Consider the following 19,428-nt stretch of genomic DNA (forward strand, 5'->3'; position numbering starts at 1 on the left):
GATAATTCTTCTCAAAGATAGTAAAGGATGTGCTATTTCTCATATCTTATAATGACTTAGTTTTTTTTTTTTTTGGTCTGGTCATTGGGCCTGAACTCTGGGCCTGGGCACTGTCCCTCAGCTCTTCAGCTCAAGGCTAGCGCTCTACCACTTGAGCCACAGCACCTCTTCCGGCTTTTTGCTTATGTGGTGCTGAGGAATCGAACCCAGGGCCTCATGCATGCAAGGCAAGCACTCTACCACTGAGCCACCTTCCCAGCCCCATGACTTAGTTTTTGAAACAACAAGAAGGTATCTAATTAACCAGTTTCCAAAATGCTTTTTATATAAAATATGCAGTGAGTTAAACTCAGGAGAGACCAGAGTTCATAATAGTTTATTAAATCATTTAAAATTGTACCTCTACTTAAAAATAACAATTGCCTTTAAAATGTAACCTACAGGAAGTGAGCTACTCTGAGGTTGACTGCTGGACACCACAGGACTTTGGTGGTTACCTTCAATGGCATTGAGGGAGCTCTAAAAAATCCTCTTTGTATGGAGCTCACTCAGGGTTTTAAATTAGCCCTTCTATGTGTAATCTTGATTTAGCCACTTCACATTAGACTTGAATTCACTTTCTGGTGAAAACATACCAGTGTAGCAAGCCTGTTATCTTAGCCCTTAGAGACCTGAGGTCTGAAGAGTCTGAGTTTGAGGCCAGGTATAAAAAGACCCTATATCAAAAATAGATATAGGGCTGAGAATGTGGCTTGGTGGTAGAGTGCACGCCTAGCATGCAAGAAGCCCTGGGTTCGATTCCTCAGTACCACATAAGTAGAAAAAAAAAGCTCAAAGTGGAGCTGTGGCTCAAGTGGTCAGGGAGCTAGCCTTGAGCAAAAGAAGTTCAAGGACAGTGCTCAGGCCATAAGTTCAAGCCCCAGGACTGGCCAAAAAACAAAAGCAAATGCAAAAACAAAAGCATGTGTACACACACACACACACACACACACACACACACACACAAAATAAAATACAAAAACAGATTCAATAAACTGAGCATATAAAACATTTGTGGAGCAATCCTACATTATGTATTTCTGAAAAGTGTTGGCAATCATAAAGTGCAGCCACATATAGTTGCATATTTTTCAAACATCTTGTACACCTGCACTATGTATCTGGGGGACCCTCTTGATAACTCTGAGCCTACTCATTAAGATGAGGAGGAGTTCTCCAGCAAACAAAGGACAGCTAATCTGACCCTCAGACAGTACACAGCAGCATCTGCTCTCCGTGGTATGCCAGGGCTGGATTCCATCCTAGACAACAGTGGAAACTTCTCTAAACAATAAGGTTTCAAATGAAATCCTTCTGAAGTGGCAAAGCTGTCTCTACTCAAGGGGAAATAAAAAGTTAATAAGACAACGTGGCAGGTCCTCAGATAGCGTTGGTAGAGCCATTTAAGGAGCAAAATAAAACTCCTTAAAAATCATTTTTCCCCATTAGTTCTAAGGCTTTCTTTCTCCTCTACAGAGAGCACGAAAGTAGCATGTACTTGACATGTTTGCAGTTTCTGCTTCAGCAGACATCCTCAGTATAGATATAAGGAGGCCAGAGGATTGTCTAGAAAGGAAGCAAATCTGAGCCTCCTCATTGATTAGGAATTAAATATAATCTGCATTAAAGTCTACTCTTAAAAACATGCTGGGTGTGGTGCTGCATGCCTGTAATCCTGGCAACACTCAGAAGGCTCGGATCTGAAGATTGTAGTTAGAAAGCCAGCCCAGGCAGAAAAGTCTGTGCGTCTCTTATTCTAATTAACCACCTAAAAAATTCTACAAGTGGAAGCATGGCTCAAATGTAGACAATAAGCCATGAGTGAAAAAGCCAAGTGAGAGCATGAGGCTGCGTTCAAGCCCCACAACTGTCATACACACAAATAATCCTGTCTTGCTTCTCTAAGAAAACTGGTTCTTCTGGAACAGGGTTCGCTAATTATTTCTATGAAGAACCCAGAGTCCATAATTTAGACTTTGCAGTTCTGATGGTCTTTGTTGACCATCTACCCTAACACTAGAATAGGAAAGCAGCCAGAGACTATGCAAATAAGTGTTTATGAAATTTAAATTTTATATGCTTTCATATACCATTTTTTCATAGGCCAAACAACAAAAAAAAACAAACCAACCAAGATAAGTAGAAGACAGAATTTAGACCACCGGTTCCCGTTTACCAACCCCTTGCCTAGTGCATTGATAGGTCATGTGCTCCTCACCACCAGATTCGCTGTCCTAAAGATCCTGTAGGTGCTCAATAAATACTCACTCACTTAGCTGTGACCATGCAAAAGCACAGAGGGAGCTTTGGCTATACAACACACACACACACACACACACACACACACACACACACACACTTGACATTTGCAAGGGATTTATCTTGAAGTTGCTGCTAATCCCCCCATTCCAAGTACCACTCTAGCAGATAATTTCCCCCATAAAATGCAGTCAAGTATAACAGAATAATTAAAGTGACCCTTTTAGGCCCTTAGTGATTCAATAAATACAGGGCTAAAGTCTTTTACAAAGTGATTAAAATAAATTCTGCCACCAAAATCAATTCCCTGTCACGTTACATCATCAATGAGGAATTTACCACCAACTCCAAAGCCAATCCATAGTGATAATGAATGATGGTACCCCATCTCCACATAGCACCTGTGTAAGCCAAGGAGGGAAAGGGCGGACAATGGTTCCAGTGGAATGGCAGGCCCGGCAGCCCAGCAAGGTCATCCTGATAAGCATTAGACATGTAATGCAGCAGAGCTGGCTCAGTCACCTCAAGGAGCAGATGTTGGGCAGATGCTGGACATCACAAAATCTTTCCTAGAGACTTAATGTCTTCCTGCTGTGCTTTATCTTCTCAATGGTTGCCCTCAGAATTTATGGCTTAATCAAATGCCACATGCATCTTTGGACCTCAGGGTCATTTTCTAATACCAAGAGTGTGCATACGAAGGTCATGCATGCCAAGAGCTGCAGTCTTAGAATCTTGCATCCTATTTTGGCTGCCATGCTGTGGAACACAGACTGTCTGGGAATGGTCTACACAAGAATGGTCATTGTGCTAATAAACTGAATCGTTGAATTGAAGCCCCTCTGTACAGCTGCTTAAGAGAAAAGACAATAAATTGACAGAAATGAAAGATAGTAGCATTTATAGGAGGTTAGTGAAAGGCATTCCAGATTGATTTGTCTTGAAAAGGAAGAAAACTTCTTGCTATCAAATAGACACTGTTGGTATTTGAGAATGGAGAAGTTAAGTGGCCTTTGCCTATGTGATCAGAAGCTAGATAACTGATGACTCCAATGCACTTACCGTTGCCTGAGAAAGCAACTGGGTAGCAAGGAGGAAAGCTGGTACCTACACAGCATGGAGAAGACAAAGCTGGCAACAAGAATCCAGGTATCTAATTGTTTGATACTGGGAAACAGAGCTGGTGGATTTCTTGAGGGCTTAAAAAAATTCTTTTTAATACATTCCTTGATTTAAATCACTTAACTGCACAAACCAAACATACAAACTAGTTTCCAGGGATTAAATTTCCAGGAATGACATTTATGTCAATTTAATGATGAGTCGGTTGTTGGCTTACAGTCAGAGGCCTTTTTTTCCTGTTGGCTTTTTTCCTGTTGATTTTTATTTCATTTCTGCTTACCTGGTGAGCCTCAGGAGGCTGTAAGGCAGTGAGTGTTTCCTAAACTCAAGTAATATCTCACTCCTCAGACAGAATGTCAGATTCTTCAACTGCATTTTCAACTGTCTTGTGAGACAAAGACTAATTGGTTTGACCTCATGCTGTTGCGTGTTGAGAGACACGAATCTTCAGCCCTCTTCCTTGAATTCATTGATTTCATTAAACACTGTCTGCTTGTGTTTGCAAAGTGTTGTAATTTCCCAGTGATTTCTTCGAACCGTAGCACATCAACAGATTTTTTTTTGGAACAATGCCATTTCTAAGCTTGTGATCTGGTGTTTTAATCTTCTGTTTCCAATAGGTCTTCTACATTAAGACCATTGAGCCACAGAAAATATCGACCTTAGGGAAAAGTAACGTGATAGTTACAGGAGCAAACTTTACCCGGGCATCAAACATCACCATGATCCTGAAAGGAACCAGTACTTGTGATAAGGATGTGTGAGTTGAAATGCTACAAATTGATCCTTGGTAATATAAACTAAAGCTTAAAGTAATGCCAAAGAGTATCAGTGTGATTAGAACATTTCTACAGTCGAATGATTGTCTTGAATGACAGTGGGCAAATGAGGCTGAGTATTTGATGTGACATAATTCCAATAAGTAAAATAATTTTTACAGTGAATCTGAAGTTCATTGTTCCCAACCTGCTTCTCCCCAAATATCTCAGTATATGATCATTTCACAGTGTTAGCTATTAGAGGTCTTGAATCATTTTCATAACATAATTAAGTATAGAGAGTAGCAAATGTTATTGTTAAGATGATATACTCAGCCAAGAACCAGTAACTTGCACCTGTAATCTTAGCTACTTAGGAAGCTGAGACCTAGAAGATTGAGGTTCATGTCCAGCCTGGGCAGAAAAGTCCTTAAGACTTTCTAATTAATCAGCAAAAAGTAGAGCTAGCAATATGGCTCAAGTCATAGGGACTTGCTGAGCAAGCAAGCAAGCCAAGGGAGTAGAAAGTGCACATTCACATACACACAGGCAGACAGATGATGCACCTAGAAAAATTGTTGCAAACATTGGAATTTGATAGAGTATTTTATGGAACAACTCTAACAATGTGCGACCCTAGCAAATATTTTGAAATTATTTTTATATAGAAATTTTGTTCAATTTTTTGTCAGTACCAGGGTTTTAGTCAAGTTTGCTCACCTCCTTGCTTAGCTGGCACTCTACCTCTTGAGACATGCCTCTAGCCCTGCTTTTGTATGGTTATTTTGGCTATGTACTCTAGCAGACAATTCTATCCTTACTGGCTTCAGGTCTCAGCCTCTGTGTAGCTAAGATTACAAGCATGAGACATTGATGCCTCGCTAAGATTTTATTCTTTTTTTTTTTTGCCAGTCCTGGGGCTTGAACTGAGGGCCTGGGCACTTTCCTTGAGCCTCTCTGTGCTCAAGGAAAGCACTCTACCACTTGAGCTACAGTGCCACTTCAAGTTTTTTCTGTTTATGGTACTGAGGTATCAAATCCAGGCTTCATGCATACTAGCATGCTAGGCAAGCACTCTACCACTAAGCCACATTCCCAGCCCCTAAAATTTTATTTTTTATATTCTTTTTCTCCTTACTGATTTGAATTTCATTTCAAATAATTAAATTATTAATATAGCTTTTAAAAAGAGACCAGAACATCCCAGACATAAATACCTACCCAATTGTGCTACTCAAATTCCATGATTTCTATGATTTCTTGTCCTCTAACTAATCCTAGCAGTAGCATTTTTAAAAGTCCAGTGTTTTACTGATTTGTGTATGTACACAGACACATGCTTGAGCCCATACTGGGCACTGAACTCAGGGTCTTTTAGATGGTTTATTCAAGGCTGATGCTCAACCACTTGAGCCACAGCTCCACTCCTGGCTTTTGTGGTTCATTGGAGATAAGAATCTCATGGACTTTCCTGCTCAGGCTGGCTTCCAACTACCAACCTCAAGATCTCAGCCTCCTGAGTGACTAGGATTACAGGAATAAGCCACTGGAACCCAGCCTTCATTGATATTCTTGAGCAAATTGTTACTCCCTTCAACACAAATGTAATAATAATAACATGACAGATCATTTGAGTTTTCTGCTTGTTAGCTTTCATAAGTTTAGACTAATTTGAGGTAAAAAGATGTTGAGGACTACATGAAATATAATACTGAGCTTATTTTCATCATGCAAATACATTTAAGACAATCTGCTGAAGCGTGATGTTTTGGTTTTTAACTACTAAAACAGATTTGTACAGCATTCTAGTCTGCCATGCTTATTTAGTGAATTTTCTGTTTTAATTCACTTGTTTCACATCACTGCATCTCCTTCTCCTCATAGCTGTAAATGTGGAAAATATATGCTCTAATGAGAAAAGCAAGTCCTCACTGGCTTGCCCAGGTTCTGCTTGGTACCAGAACAATCTGCTACACATTAGAGACCGTATCTATGCAGCTTAGGTATTTTTTATGCCATTTATCCTAGCTAAATACCTTATTACAAGAATCCTTCATTGTGCATAGCAAAATCTATGAAGTTAGACACCTGTGTGTTCACTGAAAGGCAATCAGCTTCGCTGGAAAATAAGTCGTTTTCAGAGCATTGACCTGTTTCTGATTCTTTATCTTCTCATTTCTATTCTGCATGTGCCTTGAGATACCACCTTTATTAAATTAAATGACTATGAGACCTTTCTGCATATAGCATTTCAGGAACCACATCTGTTGGTGAACCCAAGTTCATGAGCAGTCCACCTAATCCCCAGTTAATCCTATACCTGAGTCCTAATCCTATGCCATAGTCCTAAACTCTTGGACTATGCCATTTTTTTAAAAAAATGAGTGATTATTTTGAAAGCAAAAAAATACAAGTATAACAAGAGAATGACCTACATTTCCACCTGTCTCCTTCCAAAATTTATAAAGTAGTTTGGAATCAGTGCTCACCCATTTGACAATGCACTTTCTAAGAGTACTAGTAGATTCCCTAGTAGCATCTTCAAATGAGCATGCTTCAGACACGCCCGGTCTTGATGATGTGTGTGTGTCAGTAGGTCACCACAGACACAGAGAGGACAGTGCCTGCTGGGGCCCTGCCAGCTCCCATTCTCGGAGCTCCTGAGGAGGCAGCTTTCAACCTGCTGCCTGCTGATCTGTGGTCCTGGGCTCCCGGTGTGAGCTCTCTGCTCTTTAACAGAACTTGGCTTATCTTCTGGTACTGGATGCCAGCCTCCCAATGCTGGGCGTGGACTTCTTCCTTTTTACAAAACAATATTTGCTATGGAAACACTCAAATGAATACAAGAGAGATGAGTGTGATGCGCCTCTTTACAAAGCTTCAGAGGTGATCAACATTTTCCCAACATTAAAAAAAAATCTATTTTAGATGCTTTTTGGAAGGGGTATGGTGAAGGTATACAGGAGATGGAAATTTTTCTCCAGCAATGCTGGAACTTGAACTCAGAGCTGCAGACTCTCTCGGCAAGCACTGACCTGCTTAAGCTGTATCCACAGTCTTTTTGCTGGTAGTGTTTTTTGAGATGCAGTCTTTTATTTTGGGGAGGGAGGTATGTCCAGGCTGGTCTCAAACTTCAGTCCTCCTATTTTTGTTTCCTGAGTAGCTGGAATCACAGGCTTGGCTGGGGTTTCATTCTAGGACAGGAGTTTCTTAAAAGCATCTACCAGATACCATATCCCATCACTTATAAAGTACTCTGGTAACAGATGACATAGGCTACAAATTAACTATAATTTCCTTATGCAAGTCAGTATCTATTCTCTGTTCCCTTACTACCAAAGCTTCTAAAGGGCAATGGTTACTCTTCCCTCCTTCTGAGGGAAGTACAAATAAAAAAGATAAAATTGCCAAAGAAAGAGGACCCCAGATCTACATCCAACCCTCCACCAGGCAGGCAGCCCTTGATCAATCAGAAGTTCCCAATAGCTCTGGGCCTTGTAGTCTGTGCAGTTCACATGCTGTCCCTTTGGGCAAAGCAGCTGAGCCACCTGTCTGTGTCATGTAAGAGTTCCTCTTCTCTCTCATTCTAGGATACAGGTCAGCCATGTGCTAAATGACACCCATATGAAATTCTCTCTTCCATCAAGCCGGAAAGAAATGAAGGACGTGTGTATCCAGTTTGACGATGGGGACTGCGCCTCTGCTGGAGCGTTAACCTACATTGCGCTGCCGCACTGCTCCCTCACAGTTCCTGCCACCACCTGGATCAGGTATTGTCTCCCGTTGCCTCGCTCTCCTTGTGGGGAAGGGGCGTTTGTATAACCATCATGGATTTCCTTCCAGTCCATTCAGCAATGGTAGCCCTATCAAAATTCCTCTTAGGATTTATTCCTAGACAAATGCATACCTGACAAGTTCCCGTTGATCACATGAGCCCTGTGAGCACATCCTGTTTTTCTCTTAGACATGGCTGCCAGGAAACTCACAGCTCAAATGTTTGTTCAACCACAATAACTATTCTTAGCCCAGATTTCTGCTACAAGTCTGTGACCCTCTGCCTGACGTGTCACTCCAGCAAGTGATAAAAGGCTCCTTTCTGGTATCTTTCATTTGATAACTTTTAGAGTCAGCTGTTTTGAAGGAATGCTTTGGGGAAAATAATGGGAGCCATCGGAAGGAAGAACGGTATCTACACTTCAAAGATAACTCTTTAAGTGAGATATGGAAATTCCAACATAAACTCTTCCAGATGAGTCTAATATATGAAGGCAAAGAAAGTCTCTCCCTAGTCAGATTTAAAATTCACATTTGGATTTGGAAATACAGCCTTAAAGAGACTGTCTTTATTTAACACAGCATGAAGCTAATTTTCAAAGTACTTTCTAGATAAAACTAGGGACAAAGCTTTGGGAGGATAAAAAAGAAAAGAAAAAAATTCGCCTCTGGTATTGAAGATTGAGAGGTGGCTGTATTAATTTGATAAAGCTGATATGACAAAATGCCACAGACTGGGTAGTTCAGACAACAGACATCTATTTCTTCCCTTGTGTGGAGCTAGAAGTCGGAAGTCAAGGTGCTGACAGTGTTTGTCTCTTCTGAGGCCCCTCTCCTTGGTTTGCACATGGCTGTCTTTTCCCTGACCCTTCCCATGATCCTCTTTCCATTTATCTTCTTCTTATAAGGATGGCAGGCACACTGGCTCACCTCAAGACTTCATTTATCATTAAATGAACTCCTGAAAGAACCTATCTCAGACTGAGAGTATGGTTTGGTGGTAGAATACTTGCCTTGGGTTCGATTCCTAGCACTGCCAAAAAGATTTTTTAAAAAAGTTCTGTCTCTATATTCAGCCTCATTTTGAGATGCTGAAGATTAGGGGTCCAGCACACAAACTTAGCAGCCCATTAGAGTAGCACAAGAAAATAAAACTTTAAGAAAGGCTGTTGCATGCCACCTCCCTCCTCTGAGCCTTTTTTTCTTCCACATATAAAAGCATACATAAATATGGCCCTTACCATGTTCCTGGTATGTTATACTATTGACCTGGTTAATTCTTACCACAAACCTGGGAGGCCTACAAGGGGCTGAGAGCAAGCTGAACCATGAAGAGGGGTCAAAGGGCATGCTCGACTGCTTAGTGGTTGGACCCAGGATGCTGTCCTGTATCACCACAGGATTCTGCTCCTCTGTGATATGAGAACTCCTGAGTGTTCTGCTACCCAGAATGTACTGAGCCTCTCTGTATTCTCCCTTGCTCCAGGTCTTTGAGATTTGAGCAAGAAGCAGACTCTGCAATATAGTTTCAGCAGAACAAGCTTGATTTGGTTTTCCAGTTATCACAAGTGTTGGCAGGAGCCCTGGGTCCTGCCACCTTGTGGATTGAGGGGTCAGGCCCAGTGTCATTTTTCTGCTCTACCCACAATCCTACCTCCTAGCCTTATCAACAGGGGTTCAGTCTAGACCCCACATACTCAGACTCTTGTCTTCTGGAAAAAGGGTCTGGTGACCTGTGGGAAGAGGGACACCAAAGCAGACAGAGTAATGGACAGCCCACTGGCCACTTTGCTGGTATTAACAATGCGTAGAGAATGTGTGCAGCCTCTTGACGTGGCTTTGATGAGATAACTGTAGCCTCCTCACACACTTTGAAATGTGGTTTCCCAAACAAGAATTTATATTTCTAATGTCATTTATAATTTTACCCTGTCCAGAGTGTTCCCTGCCTCCCTAAATAGAATATAATTGGTAGGTTGAAAGTTTGATTTGGAAAATTGCTAGATTGAAGAATCTTCATCGAGATTAAACAACAATCAATATTCTGTTCAGTGAAACTTTGTCAAGGTTCAGTTGATGATCTGATTACATGTGGTAAAAGGCACAACGAAACTCAAATTCTATTAAAGAATTTGGATATTTTCCTAGAGTGGAAATAGAATCGGACCTGAATTTTGATGTTTATGTGTGGTAAAACCATGGACTTGTGGCCAATATTTGAAGCTTCAAAAGGCTTTTTAAAAATTGTCTTTGGTAAAGTGTCTCTCAGGTATTACAGAGTTGAACATTAAATGTGAATTAAGTGATGTTTATAAATGCAAAATGCCTAACTACTTAACCTTCATCATTGCTTTTTTTTCCTTTGCAGTGGTGGGCAAAATATAACAATCATGGGCAGAAATTTCGATGTAATTGATAACTTAATCATTTCACACGAGTTAAAAGGAAACATAAATGTAAGTCTTGGGCTCTAGTAGCTATTTTCAGTGGTAATTTTGTTTGCCTCACACAAAATGTGTTGAGGGTATGTTTTATTCCAATGACTTGGTATGATAAACCTTTACCTATTACACGGTATAGAACGGCTGTGCTGTAACTGGAATAATGAGACCTTATACTTGTAGTTGGGTATTTCGGGTTGCCAAACAGAGGAAGAGAAACGAACTTGCTATGACAAGACCTGCCATTGGCTCCTGGTGTGATTTGTGGCAAGTCCCGTTAATGAGACAATGCTGTGCATCTGGGTGAAAATGTTTCATGGAGGGTTGAGGTGTGATAAAGAACGTTTCTGTGAAGAGTAGGTGGTGTTTCCATTTCACACAGAGCAGGGGCGAGTGCAGGAAGGTGAGATGACTTACCACATTCCCAGAGGCCCCATCATACTTCTTCTTGCCGTTGTCTCTTGGACCGGGTTTGGTGTGCCTTCCATCGACTCTTGCCTTCTTTTGCTTTCCATCTTCCCTCAGTGGAAGCTAGGAGGGGTCTGGTCCTCACCCATGGCTCAGTTCTCCTGAGAGAGCCTCATGATGGAAGCTTCTGTTGCCAGGAGTTTTGGGGGGTGGGGTGGGGTGCGATGGACAATGCGGAGCCTCTAAGTGCGCTGCTAAGCACTTCCTGAATGTTCTTCCCCTTCTCTCTTCCCCTTTCTCCCTTTCTTTAATGAGAGATGTGAAGAAAGCAACCTCCCTGGGGCCTCACTTGACCACTTCCTGACAAGGCTGGCCTTAGACTTTGTTCTTCTTGGGACCAGTGTGGTTCAGGCCTAGATGTGGAAGAGCTTTCAGCTCCATCATCCTTACCGTATTTTCCTACGTACATCCACTCGGATGCACGTCAGAGCCACTTCCTAGATCACCCTATCTGATTCTGGATGAGGGCCTGGCTCTCCCTGTCTGACTCTGGGCCATGTCTCCATGATGCAAACATATTCCGTTGCATAGCTGATCCTCTGAGCAGAGGAATGGCCCGAACTTGCCTTCCCAAATACTGTTCCCGGATCAAGTATAATGTATTGATTACCTACTTTGGGCAAAAAATATCTTGCTGGATGAAAGGTCAGTGAGACAACATATCTACACAGAGATGGAAAGTTGGCAGCACAAGGTGATAGGAGATACTAGGTCCTCTGATCCTTTCCAACTCAGAAACCCCAGGAGTCCACCTCGGCCCGGTACACTAGTATTTGGAGTGCAGTAGAATGGACAGGACTGGATGTGGGTGGTGGGGTCTGGAGGGGGGACGCAGCAGGAGGCCACTGCAGGTATAGAGGACAGGTTTCTCACCTGCTCACCACTAGAGTGTCACTCAGCCCTGTTCAGCTGGAGCCTTGAGAATGGGTCAGGAATGGGTGAGAGCAGTGCCTGAGACTGCATTGGACCATATTAAAAACTTTGCCCTTGACTCTGTAGGCAATGGGGAGCTATCGAAGGTCTTTGAGCAGAGAGACACATGGGTATAGATCTTGTTTTGGCAGTAGTGCGTAGGATAGTTTGAAGACATTGTGAGAGGAGGAAGGATTGGAAGCCCAATGAGGAGGCCTATGCAGATGTCCAGGCATGGCTGAGATGTCAACAAAGACTCAGCCCAGCAATCCACTGGACTATCATCTCAGCAAGGTGGGTCTAGTGGACTAGCAGCGATAGTGAGGCAGAGAGGGTCAGCTTCTCTGTAACATTACCGTCTAAGGGAAGGTGGGGTGGCATCATGGGAGCCAGTGAGAGCACCGAAGATGGAAACATGAGCACCTAAGGACCGAATCTGGCAGCTTCCTCCTTAGGAATGCAAGGAAATAGAATGGCCAGAGAAGGCAACTGAGAAGTTGCTGAACATTAGAGCACACAAAAGCATTAAGGGTGTGGGAGATGGTTACTAGTATGGATTGAGGGGTCTGAGGGGTAAGAAGATGGGACCGTCCTGGTGCTTGTTATCTTACTGGAGGATACAAGGCCAGCTTGGATTTGTGGCTGCTGAGGAGGTGGAGATATGGTCCAGGCTGTCATCTGAGCATGAGAAAGCAAAAGCAATAATCAGGGCTGGAATTTGGCAGGGTACACGGATAGAAGGGAGGGTTTGTGTGTCCAAATACCAGCCATCTGTATCAGATTCTCCCACTGGGCCCTATTTTTTTTCCTTTTTCTGATACTCTGGTATTAGAGAAAACAACATCACAAAGAATAGCTCTCTTCTTACCTCACACACTAATTTCCATGCGTTTTTGTTTAGCTTCTTTCTTATTGTTTTGTCCTATAGTGTTTGGGGCCTAACCCAGGGCCTCAGGCACACTAGACAAGCTCTCTGCCACTAAGATACATCCATCCCCAGCCCATACTTCTTTCAGCCTTTGCCACTTATACCCCAGCTTTCTCTCCTTGTTTCTCTGTACATCTGAAAATGACAATATATTTAGGTTAGGGGTCAACAGACCTATCTGTTGGGCCAACATTTGTGTATTACTTCCAGGTTTCGCACTTTTCATTTCCTTGGAGTTACTATCCCTTTGACTTTTCTTTTCTCCTATGTTCTGTCATGCCTGAAAAACCTTTTCCTCCTTGTGGCTAGGGACTTCTGCTAACGCTCTGTGGAAAGTTCCCCAGCACAAAGTGACTCAGCTCAGGCAGCCGCAAACAGGTCAGGTGCTGGCCTTGCTCACGGCTGAGCCCTTCTCTTCCCTCCCTGAAGTTGCCTGGACTCAGTCAGGCTGATATGGAGGATATCCAAGCCCAGCATCTTTCCCTTTTCCATCTTTTCATTTTTTTGTTTTGAGACCTTTGTACCTGATGCTTTTACCCAATGGTTAGGACTCTACCAACTGAGCCCCACCTCTAGCCCATCTTCCCCTTTCTCTAACCTGCTTCTCTCTTCACAACTTCTCTTCCATTGCCTAACTTTCTGACAGCTTTCATTCTTGTCCATATGATCAATAATGTTATGGATAATCAGCATGTATTGAATGTTACTGGGCACCAGATATTTTCTAAATTTATCTCAATTTAATTTAGAACTAATTTAATCCTGGCAGGTCAATAGTATTGTACAGATGAAGAAATGATGGGCAAATAAGAAGTTTGGGCTAGGTGCTGGGTGGCTCACACATGTCATCTTAGCTACTCTGGAGGTTGAGAGTCTAAGGTTTAAGGTTGAAAGCCAACCCTGGCAGAAAAGTTCATGAAATTCTTATATCCACTTAACCAGAAAAACAGCCAGAAGTGGAGCTGTGGTTCAAGTGGTAGAGTACCAGCCTTGAGCATAAAAGCCAAGCTAGAACAAGAAGCCCTGAGTTCAAGCCCCCACTACTGGCATTAAAAAAAGAAAGAAGAACTTTGGTTGCCTGGGTATCTTAGCAATTAGAGACCAGTTTTGAGATCTTCTAGGTCATATTTTTTTAATTTTCTCTCCCAGGTCTCTGAATACTGTATATCAACTTTCTGCGGGTTTTTAGCCCCCAATTTAAAGAGTTCCAAAGCACGCACAAATGTTGCTGTGAAGCTAAGAGTTCAAGATACCTACCTAGACTGCGGAACGCTGAAATATCTCGAGGACCCCAGGTTTACAGGGTATCGAGTAGAATCCGAGGTTGACTCAGAACTGGAAGTGAAAATCCAAGTACGTGCTGGTGGATGGGCCCCGCCCCCTGGGCTGAAAAGGTGTCTTATGCTTGTGAATTTCCACAAGTGTCCTCATGTGTTCTTCTCCTTTCCATTCTTCACAGAAAGAAAATGACAACTTCAACATTTCCAAGAAAGACATCGAAATTACTCTCTTCCATGGGGAAAATAAGCAATTAAATTGCAGTTTTGAAAATATTACTCGAAACCAAGATCTCACTACTATTCTTTGCAAAATTAAAGGCATCAGGAATGCAAACAGTATCGCCACCTCTTCCAAGAAAGTTAGAGTAAGTCACCTGGAAGGCCCACTTGCTGCCCTTACCTGAGTTTTGCTAATTCCCTGGCTGTCCAGGGAACGGAATCTTTTATGGATCTCTAGATCTTCACTTTAAATAGAAGAGAAACAAAGCTGGTGCTGCCAGCCGAAGCATAATTCCTCCAAAATAGCAGGCGGAATGCATCCATGTGGTTGTTTGAATGTCAAAGCATTGAACACACCATTGTCTATAATCCTAATGAGTCTTGATAGCTTTTGTTCTAGCCATACATTTAGACTGTAGCATCTGTAAGCAGCATCCCCAGACCCTTTAACAACTGAGCTGTCACTCTTTCCCTGAATGCAGAGGTGATGTATCTTAGCAGAAACCCAAAATAGGGGTATCTTTGGCACACCCAGCACTTCAGACACCAAATAACCTACTGGTTATGATTACTTCCTCCACCACTTAGTAAGACTTTCCTGCAATTCACCTTTTCCCTTCATCTTCGAGGGACCCATCGCTGGTGTGTGCCCTACCATAAAGAGCTGGAACAACTAAGAAGGAACATTCTATCTAGTGTTTGTGAAACATGGTACATGACGCTCCGCACGATCTATGTAAAAAATGTTTATTGACTGGATGTCAGTGGCTCAGATATATCATCTTCACTACTCAGGAGGCTGAGATCTGAGGATCACATTTAGAAGCCAGCCTGGGCAGCAAAGTCCGTAAGAGTCCATAAGAATCCTATCTCCAGTTAACCGCCACCACCACCACCAACAACAACAACAAAAACTGGAAGTAGAGGCATGACTCAGGTGATAGAGCTCCAGAGATGACTGGAAAAGCCAAGTGAGACCACAAGGCCTTGAGTTCAAGCCCCAGCACTGACACACAAAAAGTAACAAAAAAGCTTTCTAGGCCTTGGGTGTAGAGCAGTGGTAGAGCACTTATCGGACATCCTTAAGGCCCTAGGTTTAATCTTTAGCACTGAAAAACAAAAGGCTTTGTGATCTATAGTCATAAATAATTGGATCAAGGATAAAAAAAAAAAAAAGAACGTAACAGAGTTGAAGGCAAAAGAAGTACTCAGATATCCTGCCTAGCTCGGCCCCTCTTTTTTTTTTCCACCCCGGGAGAAACTACTTAGAGAAATGACAGCACTCAGCCTCCCTGGTTCTAATGGTGTCCTTTGTCCCATCAGGTCAAACTGGGAAACTTGGAGCTCTATGTTGAACAGGAGTCCGTTCCTTCCACGTGGTACTTTCTGATCGTGCTTCCGGTCTTGCTGGTGGTTGTCATTTTTGGTAAGTGCCCTGTGTAATTTTATCTGAGAAGGGAGTCCCTGGGGCCACTCTTCAGGCAGGCAGGCGGTCAGCGGTCAGGGCCGTTTGCTTCCATTAAGTATTAATGGGTTAAAAACCCAAGTCAAAACTTTAGGACGTACATGTTGAGGGCTTTCTGAGGAAAAACAATGTTCAGGATGAAGTTAGATGACAGATAGTATCTTGGGGTTTGGGAAATGTCATCTACTTTACTTCCTTGGTTTTTTGAGTTGTGCTGAAAAAAACAAACAACATCTTCAGTATCTCCTTAGAATTCTCCTGGGATTGTGAACTTTCAGATCTTGGCTACCTCATCCTGCCTTTTAATACCCCTCCCTAAATACAGCCTCCGGCCTTTACCTGGACCTGCTTTTTCCTGGCAGAACTAGACTTTGGAAATGTAAGCCATGTCATCCATAGTAATGCACCTTGGTTTCTTGGAGCACAGGGTCCTCTGGCCCTTGTCACTGGCCAAATCTGCCCCCCCCCCCAGTGTGTTTTCTTGAGTTTTTACTTTTGTTTTTTAACCTCAAAGATGATTATATTTTAAAAATTAAGTAACTCAAGTTTTAACATTTGTGTGTGGGGGGGGGGGGTTTGAATGATTTGAATGATTGGAGCCCAGCGTACTTCCATAGAGAAGACAGTGTTTTCTGAAGTTTCGCCATACTCTCCACCATTCCCTAATGTATCACCGAATTACTCAACTCTTCTATGTACCTGGTCCTTGCAACAATTCAGTTTGTGGCCTCTGATTTCGGAACCGCCTTTCATTCTATTGTCTCTTCTTCTTCTTCTTCTTCTTCTTCTTCTTCTTTTTTTTTTAACAAATTGTAGTACTTTGTATTTGTTAATATAAGGATTATCTTTCTAACATTTTTAGGGAAATAGAGGGCAAGAGAGGGAAATATAGGGAAATGCTTGCTTGCTCCTTCCCTCATCCATCCAGCCATCCATCCTTCTATCCATTCATCCATCTCTCCATACATACATCCATTTCAAAATCCCTTGTTTTTATTGTTTCTGATGACTGCGAAGAAAAGGTTTTTGTGTATGAATAATTGGCCAAAGTTTTCATGTACACTTTCCAAAGAACCTGTTTTGCCCTGCTGATGATTTTATTGTCTTTTTTTTCTTTTTGATCTCCCCAAGTTGCCCAACTTTGTCCATACATTTGGAATCTTCTGTGAGCTTTAAGTTTAATTAAATTAATTAATTAGGTTGTACTGGGGATTGAACTCAGAGTCTCACCTTTGAGAGGTAGGAGCGCTATCACATGAGCCATTCCTCCAGCTTCTTTTTCCACTGGTTATTTTCAAACATAGGTTTCACTTTATGCTCGGGCCAGCCTATGCTTTGCTCTTCCTACTTACGCTTTCGTGAGTCACTGGGGATAACAAGTGTGCACCACTGCACCCGGTCATTGCAGTTGGAATAACAGGCATGCACCATCGCGCTCAGCCATTGAGTGGAATGGAGTTTCATAAACTTTGAGACACAGGCTAACCTCAAACCACAATCCTCCCATTTCTGCCTTCATGTAGCTAGAATTACAGGCTTACTTCACTGTGTCTGGCTAGACTTAATATTTTAATCAAGTAGTAGCTTCATCTAAAAAAATTATTTACAGTCCAAACATTGGTTTGTGTTTCATGACCTCACTGATATTAATCAGCCTTGTGTACACAAGCCTCACCAGAGAGTCTTGTCTTCTAGGTGGCTTACTAGAGTCCTGTGGTCTTTTTCTGACCTGTGCATGACATTCCATTCTGCTCCCTTCAGTTGGCTTATAGAGATTGTTTCTGTACCTTAAGGTAAAGTGTTCTAAAGTGTTCTAAATATGGTACATTGTTTTGCTTGTCTTATTCCCTGCTCACCCCCCACCCAGCATATTCCAGCAGGCATGTGTCACCAGCAGCTTAAATATGCACTTTAGTCCATCATTAGGGAAAACACTAAACACACCTGGCCAATGCCTGCCACCTACAGAGCATCTCATTGACTTGTGCCAGGAATAGCTCCCTGCTGTGTCGGGGGGCCTGTCAGCTCCCTGTGCCTGCCCAGGCTAGTGCTGCTCAGGGTGCAGCCTGAGAAACCATGTCTCAGTGACACTTCCAGAGAAGGGAAATTAACTGCCTTCTCAGCCCTTCCTGGGAGATGCACGATGCATATTGCCAGCATCTTGAAGAAGTCTTGTAAAGAACTGTACTTGATTTTTTTTCCCTCTAGCATCATTCACTAATTCGAATGATATCTACTGACAGTGGAGTCCTTTAATCATGTAATTTCTATTAGAAGAGGAGAGACTTCTTAGCATAATAATGAGAGCTGACAACTGTTGAGTACTTACACTTTGGGGTGTGTGTGTGTGTGTGTGTGTGTGTGTGTGTGTGTGCATGCGTGTTCATGAGTGTGTATGCATACATGGGTATGTGTACACATGTACCAATACTGGGGCTTAAGCTCAGGGTCTGGGGACTGTATCTTAGCTTTTTCAATGAGGGCTAGTGCACAGCTCCACTTCCCCTTTTTGGTGGTTAATTGGAGATGAGAGTCTCCCAGACTTTTCTTCATGGGCTGGCAGTCCTCATATCTCAGCCTCCTGAGTAGCTAGGATTATAGGCAGTTCCTGGCTAAGTACTTATTCTTTTGAAAGACTTAAGTTTTTCATATTTTTTGTGTGTTTGAACTACTTTCCATATGCCTCTCAACATAATGGTAAGGTAGACACTCTTACAGATAAGAAACAGAGAAGATAAGCAACTTACCCACGATAACATAAATGGTAAGTAATATGCACATAAACCCAAGCTCCTGAATCCACTCAGTTTACCTACTCAAACATAGGGTTGGAAACAAGCTGAGACAGAGAAACAATGTTCAGATATTGGAGCTCTTGTGGCTCCCCCGTTGTGTCATCCTGTTAGAATTGTGCAAGTTTGGCTTATGTATCCATCTGGTTTCCTTCAGCATTTGCCACACAACTTTATTTCTCCAGGGATGTTTAGAAACATTGAAAAAAAACCATAGAACAATATAAGTGGCCTGTGGCTGGAGGGAAAGTTGACTTACTTCATTAGTTTTTAGCCAGCTGGGATCTTTGGCTACAAGCGAAGGTTATTTGATTTAGTTTTCACTTTTAAAATGAGTGGAATTTTTTTCCCTGTTGCATTTTAGCTTCGTTCTCTTTAGAATAACAGTCACTGGGAAAATTTTCCTTTTATAAATGGTATTCTCTACTCTGATACACTCTCTCTCCCTCCCTCCCTCCTTCCCTTCTTTTTTTCTCTCATTTCTCCTTCCCTTCTTCTCTTTCTCCCTTTATTTCCTTTTCGCATCATCTTGCTTGTAACACTGAAAATTGAACCTAAGAACTCATGCTTGCTAGGTAGGCACTCTACCATTGAACCATTTCTCCAACTTTGGGGGTTTTTTTGGTCAGTCGTGGGGCTTGAACTCAAAGCCTGGGCACTGTCCTGGAGCTTTTTCACTCGAGGCTAGTTCTCTACCACTTTGAGCCACAGTTCCACTGCCAGCTTTGGTTTTCTTTGCTGGTTATTTTTGAGATAGGGTGTCGCTTCCTACCCAGCCATGTGTCTGGGTGGCCTCTGTCTACAGCTGGGCTGTCTTTTTAACAGGGGTGCACCACCACATCCAGCTCTCCCGTAGGGAGTCTTGTGACCTTTTTTGCCCACGCTGGTCTCAAACCATCCTCCTCCCAATCTAGCTTCCCAAGTAGCAAAGACTAAAGGTATGAGCTACCACTGCCCAACCTGCTTTTGTT

The 19,428-nt window shown here is 42.5% G+C and overlaps 1 protein-coding gene across 1 annotated transcript in view; it reads left to right on the forward strand.

Moving 5' to 3' along the window:
• The window catches only part of Plxnc1 (plexin C1), a gene marked incomplete at its 5' end in the record, with an annotated part of 150,640 nt that overhangs the window by 83,248 nt on the left and 47,964 nt on the right, over positions 1–19,428 (forward strand). Inside the window, 6 exons of the mRNA XM_013018900.1 lie at positions 4,041–4,180; positions 7,769–7,948; positions 10,321–10,408; positions 13,851–14,054; positions 14,161–14,346; positions 15,524–15,626. Coding sequence (XP_012874354.1) covers positions 4,041–4,180; positions 7,769–7,948; positions 10,321–10,408; positions 13,851–14,054; positions 14,161–14,346; positions 15,524–15,626 — 901 coding nt within the window. The remainder of the gene's footprint in view (positions 1–4,040; positions 4,181–7,768; positions 7,949–10,320; positions 10,409–13,850; positions 14,055–14,160; positions 14,347–15,523; positions 15,627–19,428) is intronic.

This window comes from Dipodomys ordii, unplaced genomic scaffold (genome assembly GCF_000151885.1).
Source record: "Dipodomys ordii isolate 6190 unplaced genomic scaffold, Dord_2.0 Scaffold3, whole genome shotgun sequence".
NCBI classification, from domain to species: domain Eukaryota; kingdom Metazoa; phylum Chordata; class Mammalia; order Rodentia; family Heteromyidae; genus Dipodomys; species Dipodomys ordii.